General features: G+C 37.8%; 4 protein-coding genes across 4 annotated transcripts; 1 reads left to right on the top strand and 3 right to left on the bottom strand.

The window, feature by feature from the left end:
* Nucleotides 1-237: 237 nt before the first annotated feature.
* Nucleotides 238-8,357, top strand: dhrs7b (dehydrogenase/reductase (SDR family) member 7B). The gene is made up of 7 exons (XM_056239879.1): nt 238-301; nt 2,376-2,533; nt 2,650-2,768; nt 2,957-3,167; nt 3,888-3,980; nt 7,778-7,930; nt 8,023-8,357. Exons 2-7 carry the CDS (start codon nt 2,380-2,382, stop codon nt 8,226-8,228), a joined length of 936 nt encoding a protein of 311 aa, XP_056095854.1. The 5' UTR covers nt 238-301; nt 2,376-2,379; the 3' UTR covers nt 8,229-8,357.
* A 3,077-nt stretch (nt 8,358-11,434) lies between these two features.
* Nucleotides 11,435-14,306, bottom strand: tmem11 (transmembrane protein 11). The gene is made up of 2 exons (XM_056239859.1): nt 14,201-14,306; nt 11,435-12,532 (listed from the first exon to the last, which is right to left on the bottom strand). Exons 1-2 carry the CDS (start codon nt 14,245-14,247, stop codon nt 12,016-12,018), a joined length of 564 nt encoding a protein of 187 aa, XP_056095834.1. The 5' UTR covers nt 14,248-14,306; the 3' UTR covers nt 11,435-12,015.
* Nucleotides 14,307-16,689: 2,383 nt separating this feature from the next.
* Nucleotides 16,690-19,204, bottom strand: natd1 (protein NATD1). Its single transcript, XM_056239875.1, has 3 exons — nt 18,946-19,204; nt 18,007-18,125; nt 16,690-17,913 (listed from the first exon to the last, which is right to left on the bottom strand). The coding sequence occupies exons 1-3, from the start codon at nt 19,040-19,042 to the stop codon at nt 17,797-17,799; spliced, it is 333 nt and encodes a 110-aa protein (XP_056095850.1). The 5' UTR covers nt 19,043-19,204; the 3' UTR covers nt 16,690-17,796.
* Nucleotides 19,205-20,434: 1,230 nt separating this feature from the next.
* On the bottom strand, nt 20,435-23,028 carry phospho1 (phosphoethanolamine/phosphocholine phosphatase 1). The gene is made up of 3 exons (XM_056239901.1): nt 22,891-23,028; nt 22,402-22,439; nt 20,435-21,654 (listed from the first exon to the last, which is right to left on the bottom strand). The coding sequence occupies exon 3, from the start codon at nt 21,595-21,597 to the stop codon at nt 20,746-20,748; it is 852 nt and encodes a 283-aa protein (XP_056095876.1). The 5' UTR covers nt 21,598-21,654; nt 22,402-22,439; nt 22,891-23,028; the 3' UTR covers nt 20,435-20,745.
* Between the last annotated feature and the right edge of the window lie 2,362 nt (nt 23,029-25,390).

Here is a 25,390-nt window from a genome sequence, read left to right as displayed (position 1 = left end):
TGTCAGTGATATTTGATATACTATTATAGTTTTTGATTTTAATATTTTCCATTTTATTTTTTTAAAGTTTTAGTTATTTTGTTGAACATTAGGAATGTTGCCTTGAACTTGTTGAAATTGAAAGATATACATATATATATATAGAGAGAGAGCAATTTTAAGTAAACTATAATCCTGGTGTCTGTACCTTGTTGCTGGATTCGGTAGAGGGCGTTATGATATCTATGGGCGTTATGGCCAAAATCACGTGATGTTGTTGACTTCCGGATTCTCCATTCAATCATAAGGGTCTCAACTTTCGGTAGGTAATGTCATTATCCATGCAGGTTTATTTTGTATATTTACTGAACATTGCATGTTGATACAACAGCCTTTAGAGAGAATGATTATTATGAGATACTGAGACGTTAGAAATGAATAGGTATGTTTTGTGAAAATGAATTCGGTTGCATAGCGCACTAAAACGTTTATACGTGACTTACTAGATAGTTGCTGTGGATTAGTTACTAAACTGCTACTACACATCACATCATTGAAAAAGTGGCTCTGTATTATTGAAAAAGACTAAGGGGTTTTCAATCACTAAAATTATTCTTAACACTTTACCGCTGATGACTAAGAGTTATTTTAGTATTATTAAAGTAAATGTTAATGTTTAAATAGCTATTATTTTTTATTTTAATTTGAAAGTTTTAGTAATTTTTTTATGTGCTTTTGTCAATTTTTAGTATTTAACATTTCAGTTTAGCTTTATTTTTATTTCAGTTTTAGTAATTCTAAACAAAGGGGTCATGACATGGATCTTTAATTATTTTAATATGCTTGAGGTTCACGTACAATGTTAAAGTTTTTTTGCATATGTGGAAGAATGATTATTTTCTACGGAGCCCCGCACATGACATGCAGGGAAAAAATTGTAGGCTAAACGTCGAATTTACTAATTCGTTCCCTCTAATTTATAAATCCTACGAACGATTTAGCAAATCGATGGAACAAATTAGTAAATCTTGTGCACAGTTTATAAATTGAGGGAACGAGTTAGTTAATTGTGCGCGTGATTTAGCCTACTATTTTTTTCTGCATGTCATGTGTGGGGCTCCGTAGAAGACCCCTTTAGAATGACTAAAACTTTGTCTGAAATTATCCGTTTTTAAGCAGCGGCTCCTTTAAGGATTGTCAGTAAACGGCCACTGTTATGATTGGCTAAAGTCATTGCATAGGAACGCATACATTGCACGTGAGTACGTTTTTTGAAAACGATATACATTTAAAACCGTCCTTTACAGACAAAGCATTATGAAATTGTTAACTTACGGTTTCTGATAGGGCTGCCGTGAGATCCGAAACAGTTGGCTGCTTCATATTTCAGAAAGTCCTTTACACTGTACCTCGTTTACAAAACAATATGCAGTCAAATGCTCTGAATAAACATATAATAATAACACATCGTTATTTTTTAAAAGATTCATATGCCCTTGTAATCTTTAATCAAAAACATGAACCTTCCCTCCCCCTCGAAACTGCATCTGTTCTCTTCACAATAAAGCCCCTTTCACACAGCGCGGGGAAATTGCCGAACGCCTTCGGTGTGAACGCAAACCGGGACTGATGCCGGGATCAGTCCCGGAACGTGCGCTGTGTGAACAAAAGCCGTAACCAATGCCGTGTCGTAATGATGACGCTGAAGTGAAGTGAAAGCAGGCTAGTGAAACGGTACGTAATGCGCTAGTTTATGATCGAATCACAGAAAAAATTGCACAACTGTGGTTTTTCCAGAGAGAAATCGCAGCTCATAAGCAAACTATACACGCTGCTGAGACATTACATGTCACATCGATGTCACGTGTCTTTAAGGGGATTTTTACGGGTTGTGTGTGAACGCACTCTCTTATTCCGGAAAATCACTGGCAGTGAATGAACCAAAATCAAACGAACCCGGGTCAAATCCCGGGTCGCTTTATCCGTGTATTTTCCGGAATCTCTGTGTGAAAGGGGCTTATGGAAGAAAAGAGTATTGCAACCTCCGTTTCATGCTAACTTTAATCTTTTGAGGGGTTCACTAGTTAATTTTAAAAGGTCCTGCATGCAGTCTGCATTATTCCATGTAGTATCTTAATGTGAGATCAAAATATGTGAGTTATAAAATAGCCTCCTATTAAATACATTTACAATAAAACAATTCTATGTTTTTCTTTCAAATATTGTTTACAATTTAGTTTTGTCAGTTCAGTTCTGTAAATAGCATGTAAAATATATCCACATTTACCTCAAGCCAAGGTCAGTCTCACATAATGCTGCCATGTTACTTCTAGATAAAGATGCTGGGTGAGTTGAGTTTTTTATAAATGTAAATTAATATATGCATATGTGTACAGACACATGGAGCGTGTGTTAGGTTTAGGTGTTGGGCCTCTTGCTGCTGGGACTGTCGGGCTGCTGATTTTGCTGAAAGTGATGCAGAGACTGAGACACAAGCAGAATCTACAGGATAAAGTGGTGGTGATCACTGGAGCCAGCTCAGGCCTGGGCAAAGGTTACATGAACATAAACTCTCTTATAATGCTTATCATAATGTCTTATCAATGCCATTTGACTGTGGATATTACTTTATTGCTTGTTTAATATCTTAATCTGTTTTTTCACCCTCAGAGTGTGCACGGGTCTTCCACGCGGCGGGGGCCCGACTGATCCTTTGCGGACGGGACCAAAAGAGACTACAAGAGGTCGTTGAGGAGCTGAGAACTAAAAATAATAATGGAAAAATACAGGTGAAAACCTTCAAGCAAATCTCTTATTCTCCTTTTTGACTGTTTTAAGGCTGTTTAAAAATGTAATTATGCTTATACAGTGAGTTCAGGGGGGTGCTAAGGTGTTGTTTATTTACACTAGACAAAAATGTAGGTGTGCACACATATCCAATCTCTTAACTATGTTTATTTATTACTTTCTTTTTCAGACTTACACTCCCTGCACTGTCACCTTTGACCTCTCCAGCACATCCCTGGTTTCCAGCGCCGCCAAGGATATTTTGAAGTGTCATGGTCACGTTGATGTCCTCATCAACAATGCAGGCATTAGTTACCGTGGCAACATCCTGGACACCCACGTCTCAGTTCAGCGAGATGTCATGGAGACCAACTACTTCGGTCCTGTTGCTCTTACACAAGGTGAGTGAATAGGAGTCAAAGAAAGATATCAGTGAAATGATTATATAGTTTAAAGTTTGGGGTTAGAAAAATATCTTAAAGGGATAATCGTTCTTCAAAATATCTTCCTTTGAGTTCAGCAGAAGAAAGAAACTCATACAGGTTTGCAACAACTTGAGGGTGAGTAAATGATGACAGAATTTTCATTTTTGGGTGGAGTATCCCTTTAAAAAAAAAAATCAAAGAAGTCTTATGCTCATTGAGGCTGCATTTATTTGATAAAAAATAATGTATCTTAAAAGGTCATTTATTCCTGTGATGCCAAAGCTGTATTTTCAGAAATCAGTCTAATACGATGATTTAATTCTCAAGAAACATTTCTTATTATTATCAATGTTGAAAACACTTGTGCTGCTTAATGCTTTGTGGAAATTTTAATAAAAACCTTTTTCAAGATTATTCAATGAATTGAAAGTCCAAAAGAACACGTTTCATATAAAAAAATAAATTACTGACCACTACTTTTGAAAGGTTTGTATATATATATATTTAAAGATGATATTAAATGTGAAATATATTATAAATATTATTATATTATATTATACATGAAGATAAAATACATATAATTCAGTATATATCACATTATACATCACATTATATCCTAATATCACTTTATTATCAAAAATGAAATGAAATGAAATATAATATAAATATCATGTTATTTTTTTTTGTCCTGTCCAGCCATTCTGCCTTCAATGGTGGATAGACGAAGTGGACATATTGTTGTCATCAGCAGTGTGCAGGGAAAGATTTCAATACCGTACAGATCTGCATGTGAGTATACATACACAAAAAATTGGTATTCAGATGTAAGAAATTACAATGTCTGCCTTGACGTAGATTCCACTCCAAGATAGGTGTTAGAACAAGCTCATTCCCCAAAATGGCTTAATTATCATAGAGTTGAACAAAGTCAACTGTTTTATTGTTTCTGATTACACATCGTGAGCAAATGGTCATCGACTGTAAAATGGGAGCAGGTGAGGGACCCTCAGAACCATCTCAGACCATCTCAACTTCATTAGCATACAGACCACAGCTGTTACAACAGGAGCAATTTCATTTTCATTAGGGCTGGTAAACTGTCACGGGATAAAAGGACTGAGATTAGGATGCTCGGGGTTCATTCCGACTCTGTTGAAACCAAGGTGCTTCACTACGCTGCAATAAAACTTCTTCATTGATGAGGGGATTCAAATATTTTTCTTCATGAATGGGTTTCTGCGTGTCTTTAAAAGTCTTAATTTTCCCTTACACAAATTAAGGCCTTGAAAAAGGTCTTAAATCAGTATAGAAAGTCTTAAATTCATAAAGTAATGGCATTAAATGTTGCATGTATTGCAAAAAAAAAAAAAGAAGAATATCTTCCTCGGTATTTTTGCTCCGTATTCCAATACAAATATCTAAACCAGGGTTCCCGCGGGGTCTTAAAAAGCCTTAAAAGCATTGAATTTATCAATTTGGAAATATTACCTTAAAAAGTCTTTAAAAAGTCTTGAATTTTGATGTCTGGGTCTTAAAAATTGTGTTGTATGTCAGTGTTAATTTCATTGACTAAAATAATAACTTTTCTTCAACGGCATTTTTCACTGACGAAAACGAGACGCTACCTAAATAAAACCTAGTTTTGAATGACAAAAACTATGACGAAAATCTATTGACATTTTCGTCAACGAATAAAAACTAGATGAAAATGTTAGATAGTGTCGATCTGGGAAGCGATCCAGTCAGAACTGATGTCCTGCGTGTGTGGTAGATGCACACATTTGTACTGTAACGTGCTGATCTACCCCGCGGTCTCATAAAATGTTAAAAATGTAAACCAACCACGCACCAACCCGAAGCGTGGAGCCATGCACATATACACCTATACAGCGCGCGGGTACTGCACTGAGCTCTCTTTCGTGTCTGAATGGACAAATACACACAACATTATGTCTAAATGTCCGGTCTGGAGAGTATTCATGTAAACTATGTCGGTTATGTCTTAAACAGTTGTATCGGGTGTGCATCAGTGCAATCGTATCCGCATGTCATTGGACATGAGCCGATGTCTTAAAGTGACTGGCAATAAACATAATGCGGTCTGTGTCATTAATTTTGTTCAAGCAACAAAAGAAAAAGAGAAAAGCCTTTACTGTTTGTTTATAGCTTTAATAAGGATTAATTATATTCATACAAATAATTGTCTGCTTGAAAGAATAAAGAATTAAGTATGTAAGTTGTTATAAAGAATGCATATCATTCATTGAAAAGAAGACTGTGTTTGCCTTTAGGAAAAGTGGTTTTATTTAATTTTAAGATATATATTTTTTTAAGTCACAGTAGTTCAATCTGTATCTGTATTGCTTGTTGAAACTTAAAAATCATTCATATTAATAGGTTAATATATGTTTTCTCCGGGAGTATATGGGTTTGGAAATTTTAGAGAAATTCTAAATTAACACATTACAATTTACCTAAACCCATTATATTTTAGTCGACTAAATCTACTGTAGATTTAGTTTACAGTAGATTTCGAAAATCTTAAAAAACTAAAATCTAAAATCACTAAAATCTTATTGTATTTCGTCAACTAAAAATAGACTAAAACTAAAACAATTCAGATGACTAAAATATGACTAAAATTAGTTTGTCATATTTTTAGTCAAAAGACTGAGACTAAAACTAAATCAAAATTTGCTGTCAAAATTAACACTGCTGTATGTAACTTCTCCGTATTGTATTTTTCCTCAAAAGTTTCATTTGTCAACCATGATTATTATTATTATTTTCGATGTTTATTGTTCAGGGGTCTCTCAGTTCCCCATATTCCCAGCATAGAATAAGTAGCTAGCTAATGTTAAAACACAACTTAACATTGTTCGGCAAACTTTCTTGTGGCCTACTGAAATGTTTTTATTTTTCACACCTGCTTGGCTTATCATCTTTTACCAATTCCACATTTGAAAAATAAATTAACACAAGTTGAAGGATTTTGTTTTTTCTTTGCTGGTAGGGACGTGAAATAGGTATTAATTTTTTATATAAATGGTCTTAAAAAGGCTTGAATTTAACTTGAAGAAACCTGTAGGAACCCTGTAAACATCTTTAAATCAAGATGCATTCATTCATACATACATATGTAAAATGCAAATGTAAAATGAAGCCTTGAAAAATGTAACAAAATTAAGTGAGTTTATGCGTAGCCCTTTAATCTTCATAAACTATATAGCTTACATTTGAAAGCTAAAAACTTTAAGATTCGACCTCTGAAGTCGGTTATTCAATCAATACATTAGGCTTATAGCGGAAATATTAGTTTAAAAGGCAAAAAGAAGCAGTTTTTTTGACAAGAGACATGGTTGTTTTTTAGCATCTAAAAAAGCATGCATTAAACTCCGAGAAAGTTTGCTGTCCAAAGAAGGATCCAGTAAGCGAATGCATTCAAGCAGTCAGTCCAGAACCCCGGCCGATTACATCTGAGATGGCGGAGAGACTCACTTCCAGTTTTCAAAAACTATTCACTTCAGAAAACACCCTCTCTCATATTCAGATGTTTCTGAGCCATGCCAGTGTTGCATGAAATACAGACTGAATGACAGGTCAAAACATGAGCATTATGATAGCAAACTGCATCTGGGTTGGATAAAGCAAACCACCAAGTAAAGTTTTGATGGATGACTTTTGTGATCAAGGTAAAGACGATTGCAGTGACATACAGGAGTCGTACATAAGGCACATGTTGGTTATTATTGAATTATCCTCAAACTTAAACCAGAACCTGGAAAAACATTTATCTTTATTTCAAATGTTTCAAGCCTTTCAAATCCTAGTTTTAATTTATTTTTTTCTTGATATTATATCATAACAAATGGTAGGCATTTATGAGATTCTCTTAAACTGTTCCTGTACTACTATGAGACAAGAAACTGTCAATTGTCTGCTTTCAAACAAGACCAGGATATTAGGCCTGTAGAACCAAGGTTTCAAAACCTGCAGCCGTTTCATTTTGGGTATTTCATTATTGTGGTTAAGGGGTTAAAAGAAGAATAAACATCTGTCAATGAGTTATCAAAACTTCTCTTTGAATTAAGTTGACATTTTTCTGAGCCCATTGGCAGATGTTCGTGTTCTTGTTTTAATAATAAACTTATTTAATTTTGACCAATTTCACAGAAAACAAAACTTCATTTTTTATCTCCAGTAAATGCATCTTGATGTAAGAATATTTAGGCATTTGCACTGGAAAACAAAACAAAAATACTGAGGAAGAACATCGCTTTTTTGCACTGTGATCAGAAGGTACAGTAAAAGATGTTTCCATATTCTAGTGGTTGGGAGCAGAGCTATTCAAGGTTTTTTTTTATGGATTAAAAAGTAATGGATATCTGTTGGAAGTTGTCATTTCAAACTTTGAAGTGTTGTTAATACTACGGTACTCATTGTGTTTCTCCCTAGACATTTACATTTAGAAAACATATGGACTTATTGGTTTCCCCTTCAATTTATTCCTTACATTTTCTGAACTCGGCCTTAAAAAGGTAGTATTACAAGTGATCAGGTTGCATCTCTGTAATGCTTTTAATCAGATGCTGCATCTAAGCATGCGACGCAAGCCTACTTTGACTGTTTGAGGGCAGAGGTCGACAGGTTCGGCCTGCAGGTGTCTGTCATCAGCCCGGGCTACATCAGAACAAACCTGTCCATCAATGCAGTCACGGGGGACGGCTCTCAATATGGAGGTGAGAGAATGCTGTTCTTGTCAACCAAACTCTCTTTTATTCTCACTCTATTAAGAAGCGTTTCTTTTTGTTTTGTTCTTTTGGGTCTGAAGTAATGGACAAAACCACAGCTAAGGGGTGGGATCCAGTGGACGTGGCACGTGCCGTTCTGAAGGCTGTCTGTCACAAACAGAAAGACGTGGTGTTGGCTGGGCCGCTGCCGACTGCAGCCGTCTATCTGCGCACACTCTGGCCTGCTCTCTACTTCAGACTGATGGCTTCACCGGCCGTGAAAGAACAGAGAGTGAAAGAAGAATAAGACAAAACAGTATTAGAAAAAATCTTTGCATCTTTTCTCTGAAGATTTCATCGGCAAAAACTTTCATTTGTATGTCTAAAGGTGAATACTCATGGAATGTATTTAATAAATATTTCAAATTGAATTGAATCATCCCTGTTATGGGAAAAACACAACAGCCAGATGACCAGTCTTTAGATAAGCAGAGCAAACATTTATCACACAAGAACTAGATTATTTTCTATTCTTAGATGTATTCTATTTATATTGTAATGGATTAAATGGTTTGTTAATATATTGACCATTTATTAACCCTAATTTATTATGAACTCAATTTTCCACTCCAGGCACCCTGTTGAAGGTCCCCTTGAATTGCCTAAAGTTATAAATCTTAATATTCAATTAATTATCATCATGATGTTCCTGTGCCCCTTATGCCAACATGAAGTTGAAATCTGAACATGATTTTTGTTTTGATGAAGTTTTCAACTGCCTCTTGTCCCAAATAGGTCTCTATAGCAAAAAAAAAAAAAAAATAGAAATGGATGTGGAGTGTCGTCACTACAGTCTGCAAGGACCGTATCATGATAATCTGGTTATGACAGATGCTAATGACTCATTTTCGTTTTTATAGTGATGCACCACACATATGCCGCTCTCAATAAGATCCTGGGAGGTGGATGTGCATGACAGTTGTGCTTTGGAGAAAAAACTCATTCTAAATTGTGCATTAATTGACATATAAAGGGATTTTTCTTCCTCAAGAGACCATGATGTTGGTCCAAATTAAAACTATATTTGCACCTTGCTATGCTTTACTATGCTATGCAAAAAAATATGGTGTTTGCAGTGCCAGCCCAGGTGATTTTTGTCTCCAAATATGGTTGATGGAGGAAACTCACCAGACAGTTTTGTCAAGGCAATACTATTTAAATGGTGTTCAGTCAGTCTAAACAGAAGAAAATTTACTGCCATATTCATTCTTTCGTTTCCACCGATTCACATACAGCTCCAAACTCGGCAATTTAAAAAGATGTCCACGTGCATGAAATATATGGTATTTTATCAAATTCTTTTTACACATGTTTACCTTTCAGATTCCTTAAGATGAGTTAGGCATTCTCAGTTTCAGACCTGGTTTCCTTTGAAAACTAGTAAACCCATTAAGAACCTGTACAACTCCTCTGCACTGAAAGTTTTTCTTTTTTCTTTAAGAAAGCCTTAAAATCCTGCACTAATTAAATGAGATATGTAACAGTTTTAGTTTCATGTTCACTCTTTCTGAATAAGCTTATTTTCAAATAGATTTTTTAAAACAACATATGGACTCACCTTCTAACCTGTGAACATTACCATCATGAACTACAGTATAATATCTTTGTGATATAGAATTATATATAGTATTATACACTGAGCCAAAACATTATGAGCTCCGGTCTAATATGATGTTGGTCCTCTGCCAAAACAGCACCAACCCTCTGAGGCGCAGACTCTACAAGACCCTTGAAGGTGTCCAGTGGTATCTGGCACAGAAGATCCTTCAAGTCCTGTAGGTTACAAGGTGAAGCTGCCATGGATTGAACTTGTTGGTTCACCACGTCCCACCCAGAGCAATGGGCAGCCATTTTTGCCCGGGAGTGATTGGGGGTTAGGAACCTTGCTCAAGACATCTCAGTCATTTCCTGCCAGTATGGAGAATAAAAACCTGCAACCTTCGGGTTACCAGTCTCACTCTCTAACCATTAGGCCACGACTGCCTAGGTAGGTGGCATGTGTTAAATTTACGTCCACATGAATTGCTGGACCCAGGGTTTCCCAGCAGAACATTGCTCAGAGAATCACTCCATCAACTGTCTTATCGGCATCATTTACTTTAATTTACTTCCTGCTGCCATCACTTCCCCTGGTAAACAGTGCATGCATACATAGCCACCCAAGTAATGTAAAAGAAAATGGGATTCATCAGACCAAGTGACCTTCTTACACTACTCCAAGTGATCATTCAAATTTTGTGACTTGTGCCACTGTAGACGTTTTGTTGGCTCGGACCAGACTGGATAGCCTTCATTGCCCTTGTGCATCGATTAGCCTTGGGTGCCCAACATCCTGTCGCCGGTTTGTGGTTTGTCCCTCCTCTGACCACTGCTGACCGGGAGCAACCCACAAACCTGGTGGTTTCAAAGAAACTCTGACCCAGTAACCTTGCCAAAGTCACTCAGATCTTTATTCCTGCCCCCAACACGTTGATTACAAGAACTGATTGTTTGCTTACAATCTAATTTACCCAGACCATAATATGTGCCCTTGTTAGGAGATGATCAATATATTAGATATTTTCTTCCCCTGTGACTGATCATGTTTTGGCTCATCAGTATATATCTGTGCAATTCTGGTAAACCTGAAGAATGTGTCAAAAGGACAAAAAATGCCATATTTAAGATTCAGACACTGGACATCTATCTGAAATGTCAAAAACACAAGATGCTATTATGCTTTTCTAATGTGGCTGTAAGAATGATAAGCACTTACTCCTAAAAGTGAAGTGTTGACCAACTGCAGAATTGGAGAAACCCTTTTTTTTTTTCATATCATAATTTTCAAATTCTACGGAGCAGAAATGACACTTAAAACCCACATACAATAAAGACTGAGCCAATTAAGCCTTACCATGTTCTCTTTGATTTTCCCATTTTAGATATTATACACTACAATATTAAAATAAAACATCAGATGACTCATTTAAGCTCCACAGGCCAGATGCATTTGTAAAAACAGCATAAACACCATTTAACATGGTGCCATTAATACAAAATATCATTTGAAAACTATATTTCTCACAATTTCTCTGCAAATAGGCTGTGAATAACTGCTTGTTATATTGAAGTAAATTTCATTTAATTGCACTGGTTTGCCTGCAAATTCAAGGAATAGTTATAATCAAAAATGAATAATTAAGTAACAGCATATAGATCTAAAACAACATGAGTAAATGACAAAACTTCAATTTTGGGGTGAACTATCTCTTTCAGAGGAGTTAACATTTACTTTTCTTTTATATTTATTTTTCATAACTTCGTCAGAAGATCCGGATTTATACTGATCCATTACAAACCGTGACTTGAAAAATACATTGACTGTGAGATCTGCATGAAGGCTACAACTCAGATGTGCAATAAGAAACAATCCAAGCCCTTGAGGGTCAAAATAAAGGTCGTCAGAGATACCAGTGAGGTTAAATCTCCTACTGTTTAATGAAAAGGTGACGCACCAAAGGCAGGGTACAGTAAAACTACACAGAGGGAGAAAAGAGAGGATTCAAAGGTCATTCTTAAAACACGTCTGTCTGTCCACCACACGTTCGGTCCGACAGGTCGCTACCCGGGTGCGGAAGCTCCATGTGGGTGGCAGGTGACCGTTGGGGGAGGGTCGTGGGACGAGGAAGGGGCTGGAGAGGTGCAGGGAAGAAGTGGGAAAGGGGGCTCAAGTGCACTGGTGATATCACTTTTAAAGTACAGAGAAAAGAGGAAGATTCATTCAGAACTATAAGCTCCCCCCCAACCGCTCCTCTCATACATCCATCAATCTGTCCAATCCTTGACCAGTTGAAATGAAAAATTGTGACAAAGAAAGCGCCGCGTATCCTTTTGTTTCCGATCACTCTCACTGTCGGTCCGTCCGTATGTTATTGTTTGGTGTGTACGTGTGTATCTGCCAGTGTCGGATGTTTAGTAGTGCTTCTCACCTCCTTGCCGCGTGTTTTGTGTGTGTATGTCAGTATCTGTATGCGTGTGTGGATGTGGCATAGCGCTCATACAGCGTACAATTCATAGATCCTCTTGGCACAGTACGCCAGGGCCGCCAACGCTATCGTGTTGTGCAGTCTCTTTCTGTGCACGTCGTCCCGTCGAACCAGAACCACGGGTGTAGAGGAGGTGAGCGTGTGCAGGGGCAGCCGCGAGAGCTTCTGACTGTCGTACTCTACCTGGTACTTGCAGCAGGGGTCGAACTGCCAAGAGATGCCGTAGAGTGCGGCGCAGGCCAGGCTCAGAGCGCCAGCCGGCAGCGCCACGTAACGGGAGTAGTCGGCGGGAAGGGCGAGCGGCGTCAGGAGGCATGCGGTCCCGGCCAGAACGGCGGATTTGTGCAGGCAATTTCCCACGGCCACCCAGCGGGCTGTCTCGTCCCCGATGCGCGTGGGTTCGATCACGATGTAGCGGTACTGCGCCTCCAGAGCCTGTTCCAGCTCGTATTCGAACTGCTCCTGTGCATTCTCGCCGTTGTAGATCTCGTGGACGATGTAACACTCCGTCGCCGCCATCACTCCCCTTGAGAGAGAGAGAAAAAAGGAAGAGGAAAAAGTGAGTTCACCATACCAACCCCCGGTTTCACAGACCAGGCTTAAGCTAGTCCTAGACTAAAATGCATGTTTGAGTTGTTTTGCAACTGACATTGACAGATCTTAAAATATGTCAGTCCCATCGTTTTGTCTCAAGATACACACCAGTAATGTTTTTTTTCTAAGGCACGTTTATAAAAGCTACTTAAATGTTCTAAATGAACTAAGGCCTAATCCTGCCTTAATCTAAACCCTGTCTGTCAAGCCAGGCCCAAATTAATTTATTCAGATTTCACATTCTGAAAGTTCTGTTAATATAAACCCTAAACTTAGCAATGCGATTCAAAACAGTACAATAATGCCGCTGCAGTAACATAATTTGCCATTTTTGTCTTGATGACATATCAGAAGAGCTTTTTTTTATCAAATATTTAGTAAATATTTAGTCTCCTCCACTGATCAGCTTGTAAGACATAAATAAACGCACACCACTGTTCATATGCGCAAGACATTTTTTAAACTCTGATTGAGGAAAAAGCTTGGATTTAAGTGTTTAAATGCTTAACTTTTTCCTATTGATCTGATTATTTCAGGTCTACACCACCCCTTCCAATACAATCGAAATTTCAGATCGAATTAAGGCTTTTCAGCCCGATTGAGCCATCAGTCTGATCTGATTATTTGGTTGCATGTGAATGCAACTACTGAGATTGAATGTGTACAAGGCAAAAAGTCAAAATGATTTGACAAGACAGATGCTTTAAGACATTAGTAATAAGCATTTCCTGTGCTGAATTTTTTTGCCACATTTTTCTAAATTGTTTTAAAAATGGTAAAGCTGCTATAAAAATCCTCCGCTAAAATTGACTGTATATTGTGGTCTTACTTCGACACGATCTGTCTCGCGTTGCCTACATCAGCCAGAGCATCTGCGGCCTGGGTTCACAGAGTGTGAAACAAATAACTTCTTCGCTATGTTTGAATAGAAGCGGAAAATCTGACGGTAAATTTTCAAATGTACAATGAAAGACACTTTGATAAGATATATTGATAAAATCTTGTCATTTAAAACTAGTTATTATATTAGAAAATACGGACTGATAACTAACTTGATAAAATCAGGCGAGAGCGGTCCGCCTTAAATTTTAACGCATACTGTCAGTTTAACAGCCTGTGCATTAAACGGCCATATTTTTTGGGAGCAAACATACAATTTCTTCCTGTTTTCAAGACATTTACAGTACATGAAACTTAGTATAACAACTATAAATGCTTGCTAGCTGTACATATCTCCTTGAAACCCGCTGTCATGGGAGTGAAGCGCTATTTTAACTTGTCTATCTCGGCAAAATGGTAACACATACTGCAAAAAACATGAGGGATCAATATCAAGATTTCAGATGTAACTGCCATATAATTACATTTTTGGTGCTCTCTGAACTGCTAATCAGTTGAGGGACCCCAGAGTCAGTAACGTTAAGCTAATCAAAACAACACATGAGCTCCATTCAGACTATGTTTCTTTAGAATTTGTCGCTTCACAAAACGTTAAAAGACCTGGTGTTTTAAAGATAGGAAACGAACTTAAAATGTGCATAAAGCTTAAACATTTCACGTCAAGTATTATGAATTAATGACAGGTTTTAGTCTAACTGACCTCTCCCTGTTGACTGGGACACCGCGCCTCCTTCCCAGCGACGCCATCTTGAAAAAGCAACGGACTAGACTTGACGCAAAACTTGTCGCGCTGCACTTTAGGTAATGTAGTTCGCGGCTTCAGCTCTAATAATAACCTTTAAAGCTTTCGAGCACATGAAAGAGACTACAAATCCCGTGAACCTGAATTTAGTTGAGGACCCTTCCACCTGAACAGAATCTGAAACGATATTAATATTTGCTTTATTTAGTTAAAGACAGTTGTTTGTAATGTATGGAACACATTCTTTCGTACAACAAACAAGTAACTGGTTTTGATTATGGTTTGTTCCGCGAGGCTATATTATTTATGTTTTTGAATAGCGGGGGTGACCAATCGAAAGCAAGGACAAGACTATGGGGCTTTCAGTAGGACAAACCATTCCCACAGCGTATACAAATGTTGCATAAAGAATGTGGTCTGACTAAATGATTTAACTGTTTTGTACTGTGTCCAAAACTTTCGGTCATGTAATGCACGTGGATGCGAGGGTATTGCAGAGAAGGCACTCACCCATAATGTGGTCGGTTCTCGTTTATGTAGTGAGTCCCGTCCTCGTACGGCGCTGGTGCATAGGAGGAGAGGGGGGAACCGTATTGTGTTGTAACAACTACACGGTGCTCGGTAACACGTGCAGGGTTAGCGCTCTCTGTCTCCCCCAGTAGTGATGGATTGCATAACATATAAGCATTAACACCGTTCATTTGATATATATGTGCATTAATTAAATTGAGAAAAAATGCATTAAAATATTTTTAAGAAAGGGAACTAAAATCAAAGCAATAGTTTTAGGCATTGTGCGGACTGCTGGAGTGCAACGGTGCTTTAAATCAAAAAAACATTTTTAGATTTTTACAGAAAAACTATTTTTCTAAAAAGCATTTAACGAGTCACTGTAACTTAACTGTACTAGTAAAACCCAAATGCATTTCAGTTATCATCATTTATTTACCCTCATGTTCAAACCTGTATGGATTTATTTATTTTGTGGGGTAAAAAATACGAAATGTTGATATTTTTTTGGATATTGGATTTTTTTTTTGTGTGTGTGTGGACTCCAACATTCTTCAAAATGTGCTCCACAGAAAAAAAAAATCCAACATATGGTTTTGGACAGGGATGGGCAGTATTTCAGATACATGTATTTAAAATACGTATTTGAAATACAAAATACTATTTGAAAAAATTTTAAGGTTAAAAACGGAACATCATTCCGATTTGCCTTCAGTTAACATGAACGAATAAAACAGCACTAGCAAGGGGTAAAAATAGCATTAGCGAGTCAGTCTTTCTTGATAGTCAATTGGTTGTTGGTTTTATCAACTAGTCAAATGTTTTTAAGCATTCCTATTGCTTGCTAGGACTGGGTGATATGATGATTTATATCATGGCGATGGCGATGATATAAAGTGTGAATTGATTTAACTTTTTCTATATTGTTTTTATATCGCTGTATGCAAATATATCCATGCACAGGCAGGAGTTATTGACATTTTAAAATGATAAAGAAACATGGATGAATGAGTAGCCTAATAAAGAGCGGGACATGTTTGATGTTAAAAAGAGTTATTAAAAGCGCAATGCCGCGAACGATAAATCATTCGCACACTGACAGGTAGTTTTCTGTGCAGGCTAAACAGTCAAATGCACATAAAATATGTTGAAATCTAAGTATTTACATAAACACACTTGGTCTATGTCTTGAGTGAAGGTAAACAGTTGGGAGAATCAGATGCGTATCGATATATTGGGTCCATTCATCATCTCTTTAAGTGACAGCAACCTAAAATACTGCTGCTGTCTGTGTCATTAATGTTAATCAAACAACAAAAGAAAAAGAAAATCACTCACTGCTCTTGACTGAATAACTTTTGTAGCTTTAATAAATATCAGTGCATTTAATTTATACAGTGAGAATTATGCAGTGTTTTATTTTGGATTCCGTTACTGTATTCAATTTCTGTATTATTTATTACTTCTGTTAGGTAGACCTACCTGAAAAAAATAGCACTCTTTATTTAATTTGTATCTTTGTTCTATTGTAATTATTTTTCTTACTGCTGGTCATTTCTTTGATCTAATTTTATTACTGACTGTTAACTTGTCTTCAATAATTGCTTGAGAACTTTTTACGTACATTAGTTAGCCTAGTTTAAGTTTTTGCTGTGGTATTGAAAAGAGTGATATTCCACTCGTATCTAAAATGTTGGTATTGTAATAACCTAATATCCAGAAAAAAAAGACTATCATGATATATATTGTTATTGTGAATAGTTTTTTGTCATATCGCCCTTCCCTACTACTTGCTATATAGCAAGAAAAGATCCTACATTTTTAGACATGATTAATTTAGTAGTGTTCACCACAATAGTTAGCAGTGTAACCTGGTCAGAAATAAGTATAGAAGTGGCACAAATAACAATGAATTAATGATTGTTGAATGCAAAATATTTCAATAATTAAAAAACTTTATTCGAAAGTACACACAATTAAAACACATCATACTTATGAACACAAACACTCATAAACCAAGTTTTATCTAAAATGTTTTATTCAAAACCATGAATAGTAATATTAAGAGTACATAAGTGTGTAAAAACAGATGGGTGTCAGGCATCTTTAGTCTGTATTACATCATAAACCGACGTAACAGAGCCCAGTTTTACGTGAAAAAGATGACCATCATTATCATCGCCAGGAATATCACTGTCATTAATGGTGTCACGGATGTTTGTGTCGGCACAGAATATGCCATGCAAACAACTGATCTTGCTCTAGGCAGTTCATCAACTGACTTTTAATAAGACCCCTGGGATATATGGGAGGAATTAACATACACTGATTCATACGCTCATACTGTTGTTCATACACACACATCCAACCACTTGTAACAGAATCCTCTATGCAGAGGTGCTTTACTGTGTTTATAAAGTGTGTATCCTGAGAGGTTCAGCCCTGCGAATATATAGGCAGGCGATTGTCTCCAGAGTCTGAGCTCTTCACTGGCCATGGTATACACCGATACACACATGCAAAAGCACAAAACCAGCCTAGAACATGCACAGAAGAAAATAGCTGTTTCTGACAGGACAGTTACATTGGGATGTCCCTAAAACTCCTGTGCATGTGGGAACACAAGTGCGCGTGTATCTCTCTCGTGAGCACCACTAAATCTGAAGGCGTAAGGCCAGAGAGGCATATGGAGTCTGACGTCACTCTTATGAACATATCAAACAGTTGATATTTTGAGTTCATAATGGGTGTCATAATCCTCTCACTTCTCTAGATTGGCTTGAAAGTCTGCTTGAGTTAAGGGGAAACTAGCCCACCTCAAAGTCCACACTCTTATCTTTCCAAAGAAAATGTTTACATGGCTTTGTAGTTTCAGATCTCTCCCCTCCTTCGATCGCATTCACTCTCGCTCGCTCGCAAACATAAAAATAAATCTTTCTTTTGTGGAGTTTCAAGACCAGTCAGACGGATTAGGGACGCCCAAAAGATACCCATCCCACCCAATCCCAAATCATCCTATTAGAATCAAGAGATCCTCAATGCTCTCAATGGAGGATGCGCTCCAAGTAATGGGGGTGAGGGTTTTCTTTGACGAACTTCTGGATGTACCAGCAGGTTAAATGGGCTTTCAGGTCCTCCTCTACCACGAAGTCCATTGCAGCCTAGCAAAAAAAAAACACACACCAAATTTTAATGTACGCCAGCGAACAAGGTAATACCATTGTTCACATTGATTTTGAGTAATCTTCTACAACCTTGGCCAGGTGTTTGGCGATCTCTCGTCCTCGGTAAGCTTCAGGAACCTCAGTATGCTGCAGATCCACCGTCTTCTTCCCCACATATTCATACAGCAGCACAGCCCTGTCATGGGAACCTTCAATATGCAACAGAATAGATGCGAATATAGAAGTCAGCATGCATCCTGTAAACAATGTAATTCATGAACTGCGCTGTTAAACAGGATGCATGTCGTTTTCCGGGGAAATAGTCGCATAGTCGTGGGCTTGGTTTATATCTCTATGAAAGCGTAATTTCTGTGAATACAAACCCTTTATTTTCACGTGAAACCCGGAAAGAAACAACGCACGACTGCTGATCTTCTACAGCTACACAACGACAGAAACGAAACGACCTGGGTTTGTTTTGTACAGATAGAAATCAGTGGCGATGATGGAACAGGAAGTAGCCTAAAAATAAAGTCTGGATGGGATGGCTAGCGGGTAGGCTAGCAATAGTTATTGATTCAGCCAGAGAAAAAGAAAACAAAGCTCGCATTTGAGCAAATGCACAAACTGTGGCTATAGTGACAGGAGAGATTTACTGCGGCTCTGTACGGCAAAACAAAACAGCTGAAACTGCAGCATCCATCGGATGAATCCTACTTATTAAACGCTTGTTAAAAGGCTACTACAAACCAAAAAGATAAAGAACAAGCTGATGGTGTGTTGAAAAAAAAATTGCTCGAGCAAAACAACTAGTTCATGTCATATTCAATTACCTACTGAGATCAAAGCATGTAACGACATTTACATAAACAACAAGGCAATTCCTACTACATAACTAGGACGGATTCTATTAGATAACATGTTTATCGTGTTGAGAAGCTAAATATAATAAACAAAAGGCATATTTTGCAGGCGAGAGGACGGTGGTTTTTCCTCCTCCCCCATCTCGTTATCTGACGCATTACTAACCGTTCAGTCGGATGCTGAATTGTCGTCTTTTCTTGTCGTGCTCCACTCTAAGAGGAGTGTTGATATCGAGGACGTTTATCTGTGCAGCCTGGGCCATAATGACAGTGAGTCTACTGTCAGGGCAAGGAGGAGCTGTGTGTCAGTGTGCCACGGCTGATTCCACTGCGATCATGAGAGGCGCATTCATGCCTCGCCGAGGTAAGGACGAACATCTGATCCTGCAAAAACACGCCATCCACGGAAATCAGCTGTGAAGTCACGTGCTCGCAGCTGACCAATGAGGAAGGATATATTGTTTTGATACGCGCGGTCTCTTTAAAAAGATCTCGCTATGCGGCCACCAGGTGGAGATCATAGACGGTGGAGATGAATGTTTGCTGTTCGGTTTTACCGGTTTTACTTCTTGGTCGATATTTTCCAATGGCATGTCCGGAATTTGTTTAAGAAACTATTAGAATTTACTGCAAAGGTAGTTCAGAGAAAAATGGAAGCAATTTTTGTTTGTCTTGTGTATTGCCTCACCGAGATCAATAGGCCTATAATTATGATGTATTTAGTCAGTTCATTTCTTTTTAGCTGTACTTGTCTTTAGCCTTAAATAGGCCTAACATAACAGAGTGCATAAGTAGGGTTTTGAAACTTTTGTTAATCGATTAGTTTAATAAATATACATGATTTATGTAACCGCAAAATACGTAATTGCTGCACTATCAACATTATAACAATGATAATAATACTATTATTATTACTACTCATATTGTTGTTAATAATGGAGATTAGTAGCATTGGACATGGTATGTTTAAGACAGTATTATTATTATTTTACATTTTAATTTGCAAAGAAGTTGACAAAACCACAAGGGTGATCATCTCCATCACGTCTGAATGTAAACGTTGGTTGAGGTTAATAAATGTTCTTGCTTTTATCTGATTTGTTTGCAACTACATGTTCATTATAGCAATTAAACCTATTTTTGCCAAACTTTTTAGTGTCATTTACTCAGATTCTGGTTATAAAAAACAACATGTATTGTGAAAAGTGCTAGACAAGACAACATGACTTGAGTTGATTCTAGAATTTGATTTCATTGTGTTCATAGATATCCTTAAAACCATGTAAGACACATGACAGGTGTTGGGGTGAGGGGTCAAAACATACTCAGACACAGATTTGAGTAAATTACTTTGCTGATGAGGTTAATTTATATCAGATCCATAGTCCGACAAACACAACCAAACACAGGTTAAAACAACTACAGAGCACACCCAAGCAGAGGATGGGTTCAAGTTTACTAATAACATACATAGCATCTAGTACATACAATATTTCAGTAGCGAATACTAACAATTTTAAGTTATTTCTCATTAATAAGATGATCATTTTAGCATTCCTGGTCACATATGATTAAAAAAAAAATCATTCAGGGAGATATTCTACTGGCCAGTATTGATGCTAATGCAATCAGAAGAGAAAAAAAAGTCTAATAGAGATAGTCACACACATATATTCATGCTCATATCTGTAAATGTGAATATACTGTAAGTCTGCGTAAAGCTTTTAGATGGCTTAACATTTTCAAAGTACAGTTTATTGTAGTGTCATTTGAATGGTACACAGTCATTAACTGCGGATCTTATTAAAAGATCCTTAACTCATATTGTTGTTAATAATGGAGTCATTATTATGTGTCTGAGTATGGCAGTTTCAATCAACAGAACTAAGGTGATACATATTAGAGTTTGGAATGTAACAAGAAATCTGTGAACATATTGAGGGCCTTATTTAAGTGTATTATATATTTAGGGCCTCTCTATTATCTTCCTCAGGGTGTTGATGACATCCTCTCCACTGTTCCAGGGCACCACACTTGCCTTGAACTCTCCAGGTTTGGCTTCCTCCATCTCTTGAATCAGTTTATGCATTGGGAAGTCCCGGCGTGGGAATGCTATATCACCCGGTGACAGAGTGAGTGATGGGCAAAAGTCATTGGCCCCATCGCCCACATACAGAACCTTCTGATAGGCCCGCCCGCCTCTCTCACGCATGCGCTGGGCCACATACTGCCTTACCACCACTGCTTTGCACATGTTTGCTGGGCACCGCAGGCACTCATGGGAGTGGAAGGGCCGAAGCTGCAGCTGCCCATTATCATCAAAGTGAGCCGGGTTGGTGAAAATACGCAGAAACAGTGGGCGGAAGCCTAGGTGCTGCAGCCACGTCTCGATGAAGACAGTATTGGCATCAGACACGCAAACCACTTCAAAGTCCCTTGATGGCTGGGAAAGCAGGAATTGCATCAAAGTGGGGATGCCTGGGCAAGGAGGGAGCTTCTCCACTGTGTCTCGAATAGCTGCCGGGGTGATGCCCTGTTCGGCGAGGTAGGCCAGCACACGCTGCATGTACTCATTGTAGTGGCCAGAACGGTAAGTGTCCTTCAGCCAGCCGGGCAGGACTCCACCTGGCGCCACAGTTACTATAGAGTCGTCAGTGCACTCATCCACCAGGGTCTCGTCAAAGTCAAAGAATATAAGGAAACGCCTATCATTAGGCGGCGGAGTGTGAGCTCTGCTTCTATGTTGGTGGTGCTCCTCCACTCCTCCAGGGGGATGGGCTGGGGAAACGCAGCAGTTGAAGACAGAGTCCCGCATCATGGACAGGAGGGAAGAACAGCACAGATGTCTTTTTCTTCTCTGTCTTCTGCTCCTCCTCTGCAGAAGAAAAGAGCAATGCATTTATGCCAGAGCTTTAAGCAGACAAAAGAAATGATAAAGAAGCAGGAAGGACAAACACTGGAAGTCAGCAGTGAAGTAGCCTAGATAAAACTTTAACCCTAATATTATATATATATAAATAATAATTTTTAGATGTATTCAAATATATTTCCAGCCATTGATGTTCCAAAGGTTTAAGACTTATATAGTCTGTGGACTAAAATCAATTGATAGCAGTTTCCTGCTTCTTCCATTCTCTTACAAACTTGTGTCAATATGGTTCTACACGGTCAGATACAGATGTCAAATATTTATTTTAAATATAGACAAATGTTAAATTAATTAATTTAGACTACATTATGGTTTCAACCTGATTTTCTAATAATGCAAGTATCTTTTGAATTGTCAAGGCAGTTTGTAGGTTTAACAGAGCTTACAGTATATTTTATTACATATTAAACTCTTCCTTCTACCATTATCTTTAAAAGATCCCATTTTGTTTTTCTTGAATTTAATATTTTAATTCATGTAAAGCCTTGATTTATTGTCTGAGGACATGGTTTTAAGATGTAGCTTAGTATACGATAACATTCTCATCTGATTCATTTTAATGTGTTGAAATATTGCCGATTTTAATTAATAAAATAATGGGACATGTTTTTTTCCCCCTCATGTAAACCAGTCAGTGAATCGACCTACCGGAGTTTTTAATCTATCAGTCTTCAGTATGATTATGCAACTCACCGGTTTTCACCTTCAACGCGCCGCTGCACAGTGTCAACCTATAACAGACAAATACAGGACAATATGACTTTACATTTTCCAAATACTCACTTAGAAATGTTTTTAGTAGCCTAAGCGAGAACAGTTTCTGCTGAACGTTTACAAATTGTAGGCTAGCCTACTGTTCAACGATACACAAGTTAAACAGCGTGATTATATTCTAATGGATTGTAATCAAAAGTAGTTACACAGCAAATTTATATGACCTTGCTTTCACTTTATATGCATTAGCCTACAGTAGTACAGATTATGCAACAAATCGGAAATACCTGATTGTTGGTGCGTTTGGCTCAAGGTATTGCTTTTAAGTTCAGCAAATCTTTAAATTACAAATTATTTTCAAATATGCCTAAAAAGGTAGGCTATGTTGAGGTAATAGCACACCACATGATATAAATATACAAAACAGGACAGGGCGTAATGGAATTGCCCATTAAATCAGCAAAATACCTTTCGCTGTATAGTTGTTCATCACCGATCGCTGTTTCTGCGTCTGTCCGCCCGGCTGCTCAAAAGTGCTGCAGATGTATGGTCCGATCGTGCTTTATTCAACAACAGTGACGCGCGTCGGATGGGCCACGCCTCTCATTCATCACTGTATCCAAACACCACTGACATCCTCCTCAGCGATGCAAGACCATTTGTAATGTATGCAGTCAAGATCTAGCCTACCTGTTAGACCTACCTGAAAATCTTAAAGCTGTTTATAAGGTTACATGCAGTGCTTAATTTGTAAATAAATAATTGCCAGATCAAAAACAGCAATTAAAAGGCACTGTGACTGACACTGACCATATAGCATAGGCTACAACTTAAGTTTTCCCGGAACATACAATGACGTCACTAAACAGTGACGGCACAAAGAGCATCGTTCACAAGTTTCTGCACGGCAGTGTAGGCTATTATTTTGTCACGTAGGCCTACGTTTATGCCAATCATTCAGTTCAGTGATATTCTCTCACGATTGAACGACGTCGTTGCGTTTCCACTCGATTTCTGATTCTGACGGATAACTCCCGTTGCTCGTGTCTCCTGCTACCCTGGGGGTGCGTTTCCCAAAAGTATCGTTAGCCAATATGCGCAAGTGCGCCATTGAACCCGATCTGTTGGTAACGACAGAACTTGCGACCATGGCTTTGGGGAACGCACCCCTAGCAGTTCCATGATATCTCTTTTGATCAGAAACACTACCAGCTTTACTCGTAGATATGTAAAATGAAAATGTGCTTTACTGTCTTTTGACATTTTGGCGATATTAACATAGAATAATTAATCAGCTAGCCTACACTCTCTCTAAACTTGACGCTACTCTCCAAATACGCTTTAGCCTACTGCGTGCAAAACAATAAGCAATGATAGTGATAAACAATAAGCAATGATAGAGATTTTGAACGTAAGACAGCTGATAAAAAATATATTTGCCGATAGCAAAACATAACCTCCAAATACATTTGCATTAACCCGCGCTTTGAAAGCAGCGTTTTCAATTAATTCTTATGGAAGCTGAGCTTTACGCTCACTCACGAGAACTGAACTGAACTGAACACACTCGCTTCACGCCAGTGTGCACGCACCGTTGCCATGCACTTGTTTGCCGGATCGTTTAAAAACAACGCCGGAACGCAAAAATCCAAAATTTGACATTTTCCAGAACAGGATACGGCTCAAATTAAGCATGTGTCAAAAACAACGAAAACAATAACTTTTTTGTGCATGTGATCTATCGAAGGGCACAATGTGACATTTATTACAATGGGTTTATGACTATGTGTAGATTGTTTTAAGTTCACTTAAATTAAGAGTGGTTATATTTTTTTGAAAAGTCTAATAAATGTTAAAAATGATAGCTTTCAGTTTTCAGGGGGGGGGGGGGGGGGGGGGGGGGGATCCATGTACTAGAGACATCAGTTTCAGCACTGTGTTCATTCATTTACAGGCCTTTTTATTCATTATAAAAAATATAACTTTAATTTCAGGTAGGCCTATATGATTAAACGTGATTAATTAGGCTACAGAAAAACGTGATTAATTAGGCTACAGAAAAACGTGATTAATTAGTTAATTTTAAATCGATTGACAGCTCTACCTTTTTGCATAGTCACAGTCATCATGGCTATATGTTACAACAGGATTTATTTTCAGAGAACATTACATTTAGGCTTGCAAAAAGAAATCGCAACAGTGAGTCGCTAAAGCGCGACTCATAATGATCAGTAGGCTAGGTATTTCAGTAGGTAGGCCTATACATTCTTTCTGTCATTATTTGTGATTGAACTAAATCTGAAAATTTGTAATGGGTAAAGATTTAATGTGGGTAACATTTTATCTTAGGCGAGCTCAGGCAGGACGCAGTCAAGTTTAGTCGTGTAATATCCTGTAGGCCTTTAGGCTACTTCAGTTCTTTCTGTAAAAACGCGAATGACAGCTTGTAAAAAAGAAAAGAAAAAAAAAAAGGCTATGTTTGGGTGGAGTGGAAAAGGAACTTGTGTGTCATCAACATTCCAAAAACAGAAAAGTCTTGATAGGCTACTTGATGCCCATTTATGTCAGCCTATAACAGACAGTGTATTCTAGATACAAATTAACTCTTCTCCAAGTCTAAGTGGGGCAGAGGAAACAAAAAGAGAAACACTATTGATTTATTATGAGAGCATAAGGGCATCCGTCAATGCAATCGAACACGTAACTTTACACAGATAACGATATCAAATGCATGACATTGTCAAGAACATTTAATGGAAATGTCCTCCGTTTTCTTTTTCATCACCAGTTGTCAGGTGACTAATCAGTCAGGACTCTCTAATCACGTGCTTATGATGTCTGTTCAGCTTTCAACAACACACACACCTATAGCTTTATGTAAAACTAGGCCACATTATTTTTTTGCAAAAAAATGTTTAATAGTTTAACATTTAAAAGTGCTTGTTTTTTAAAACATGATTTTAAAATA

The sequence above is a fragment of the Rhinichthys klamathensis genome, unplaced genomic scaffold (genome assembly GCF_029890125.1).
Source record: "Rhinichthys klamathensis goyatoka isolate OS25496 unplaced genomic scaffold, OSU_Roscu_1.1 h1tg000571l_1, whole genome shotgun sequence".
Classification (NCBI taxonomy): Eukaryota; Metazoa; Chordata; class Actinopteri; order Cypriniformes; family Leuciscidae; genus Rhinichthys; species Rhinichthys klamathensis.
Note: the sequence above shows the minus strand (reverse complement) of the source record. Positions and strands in the feature narration are given on the sequence as shown.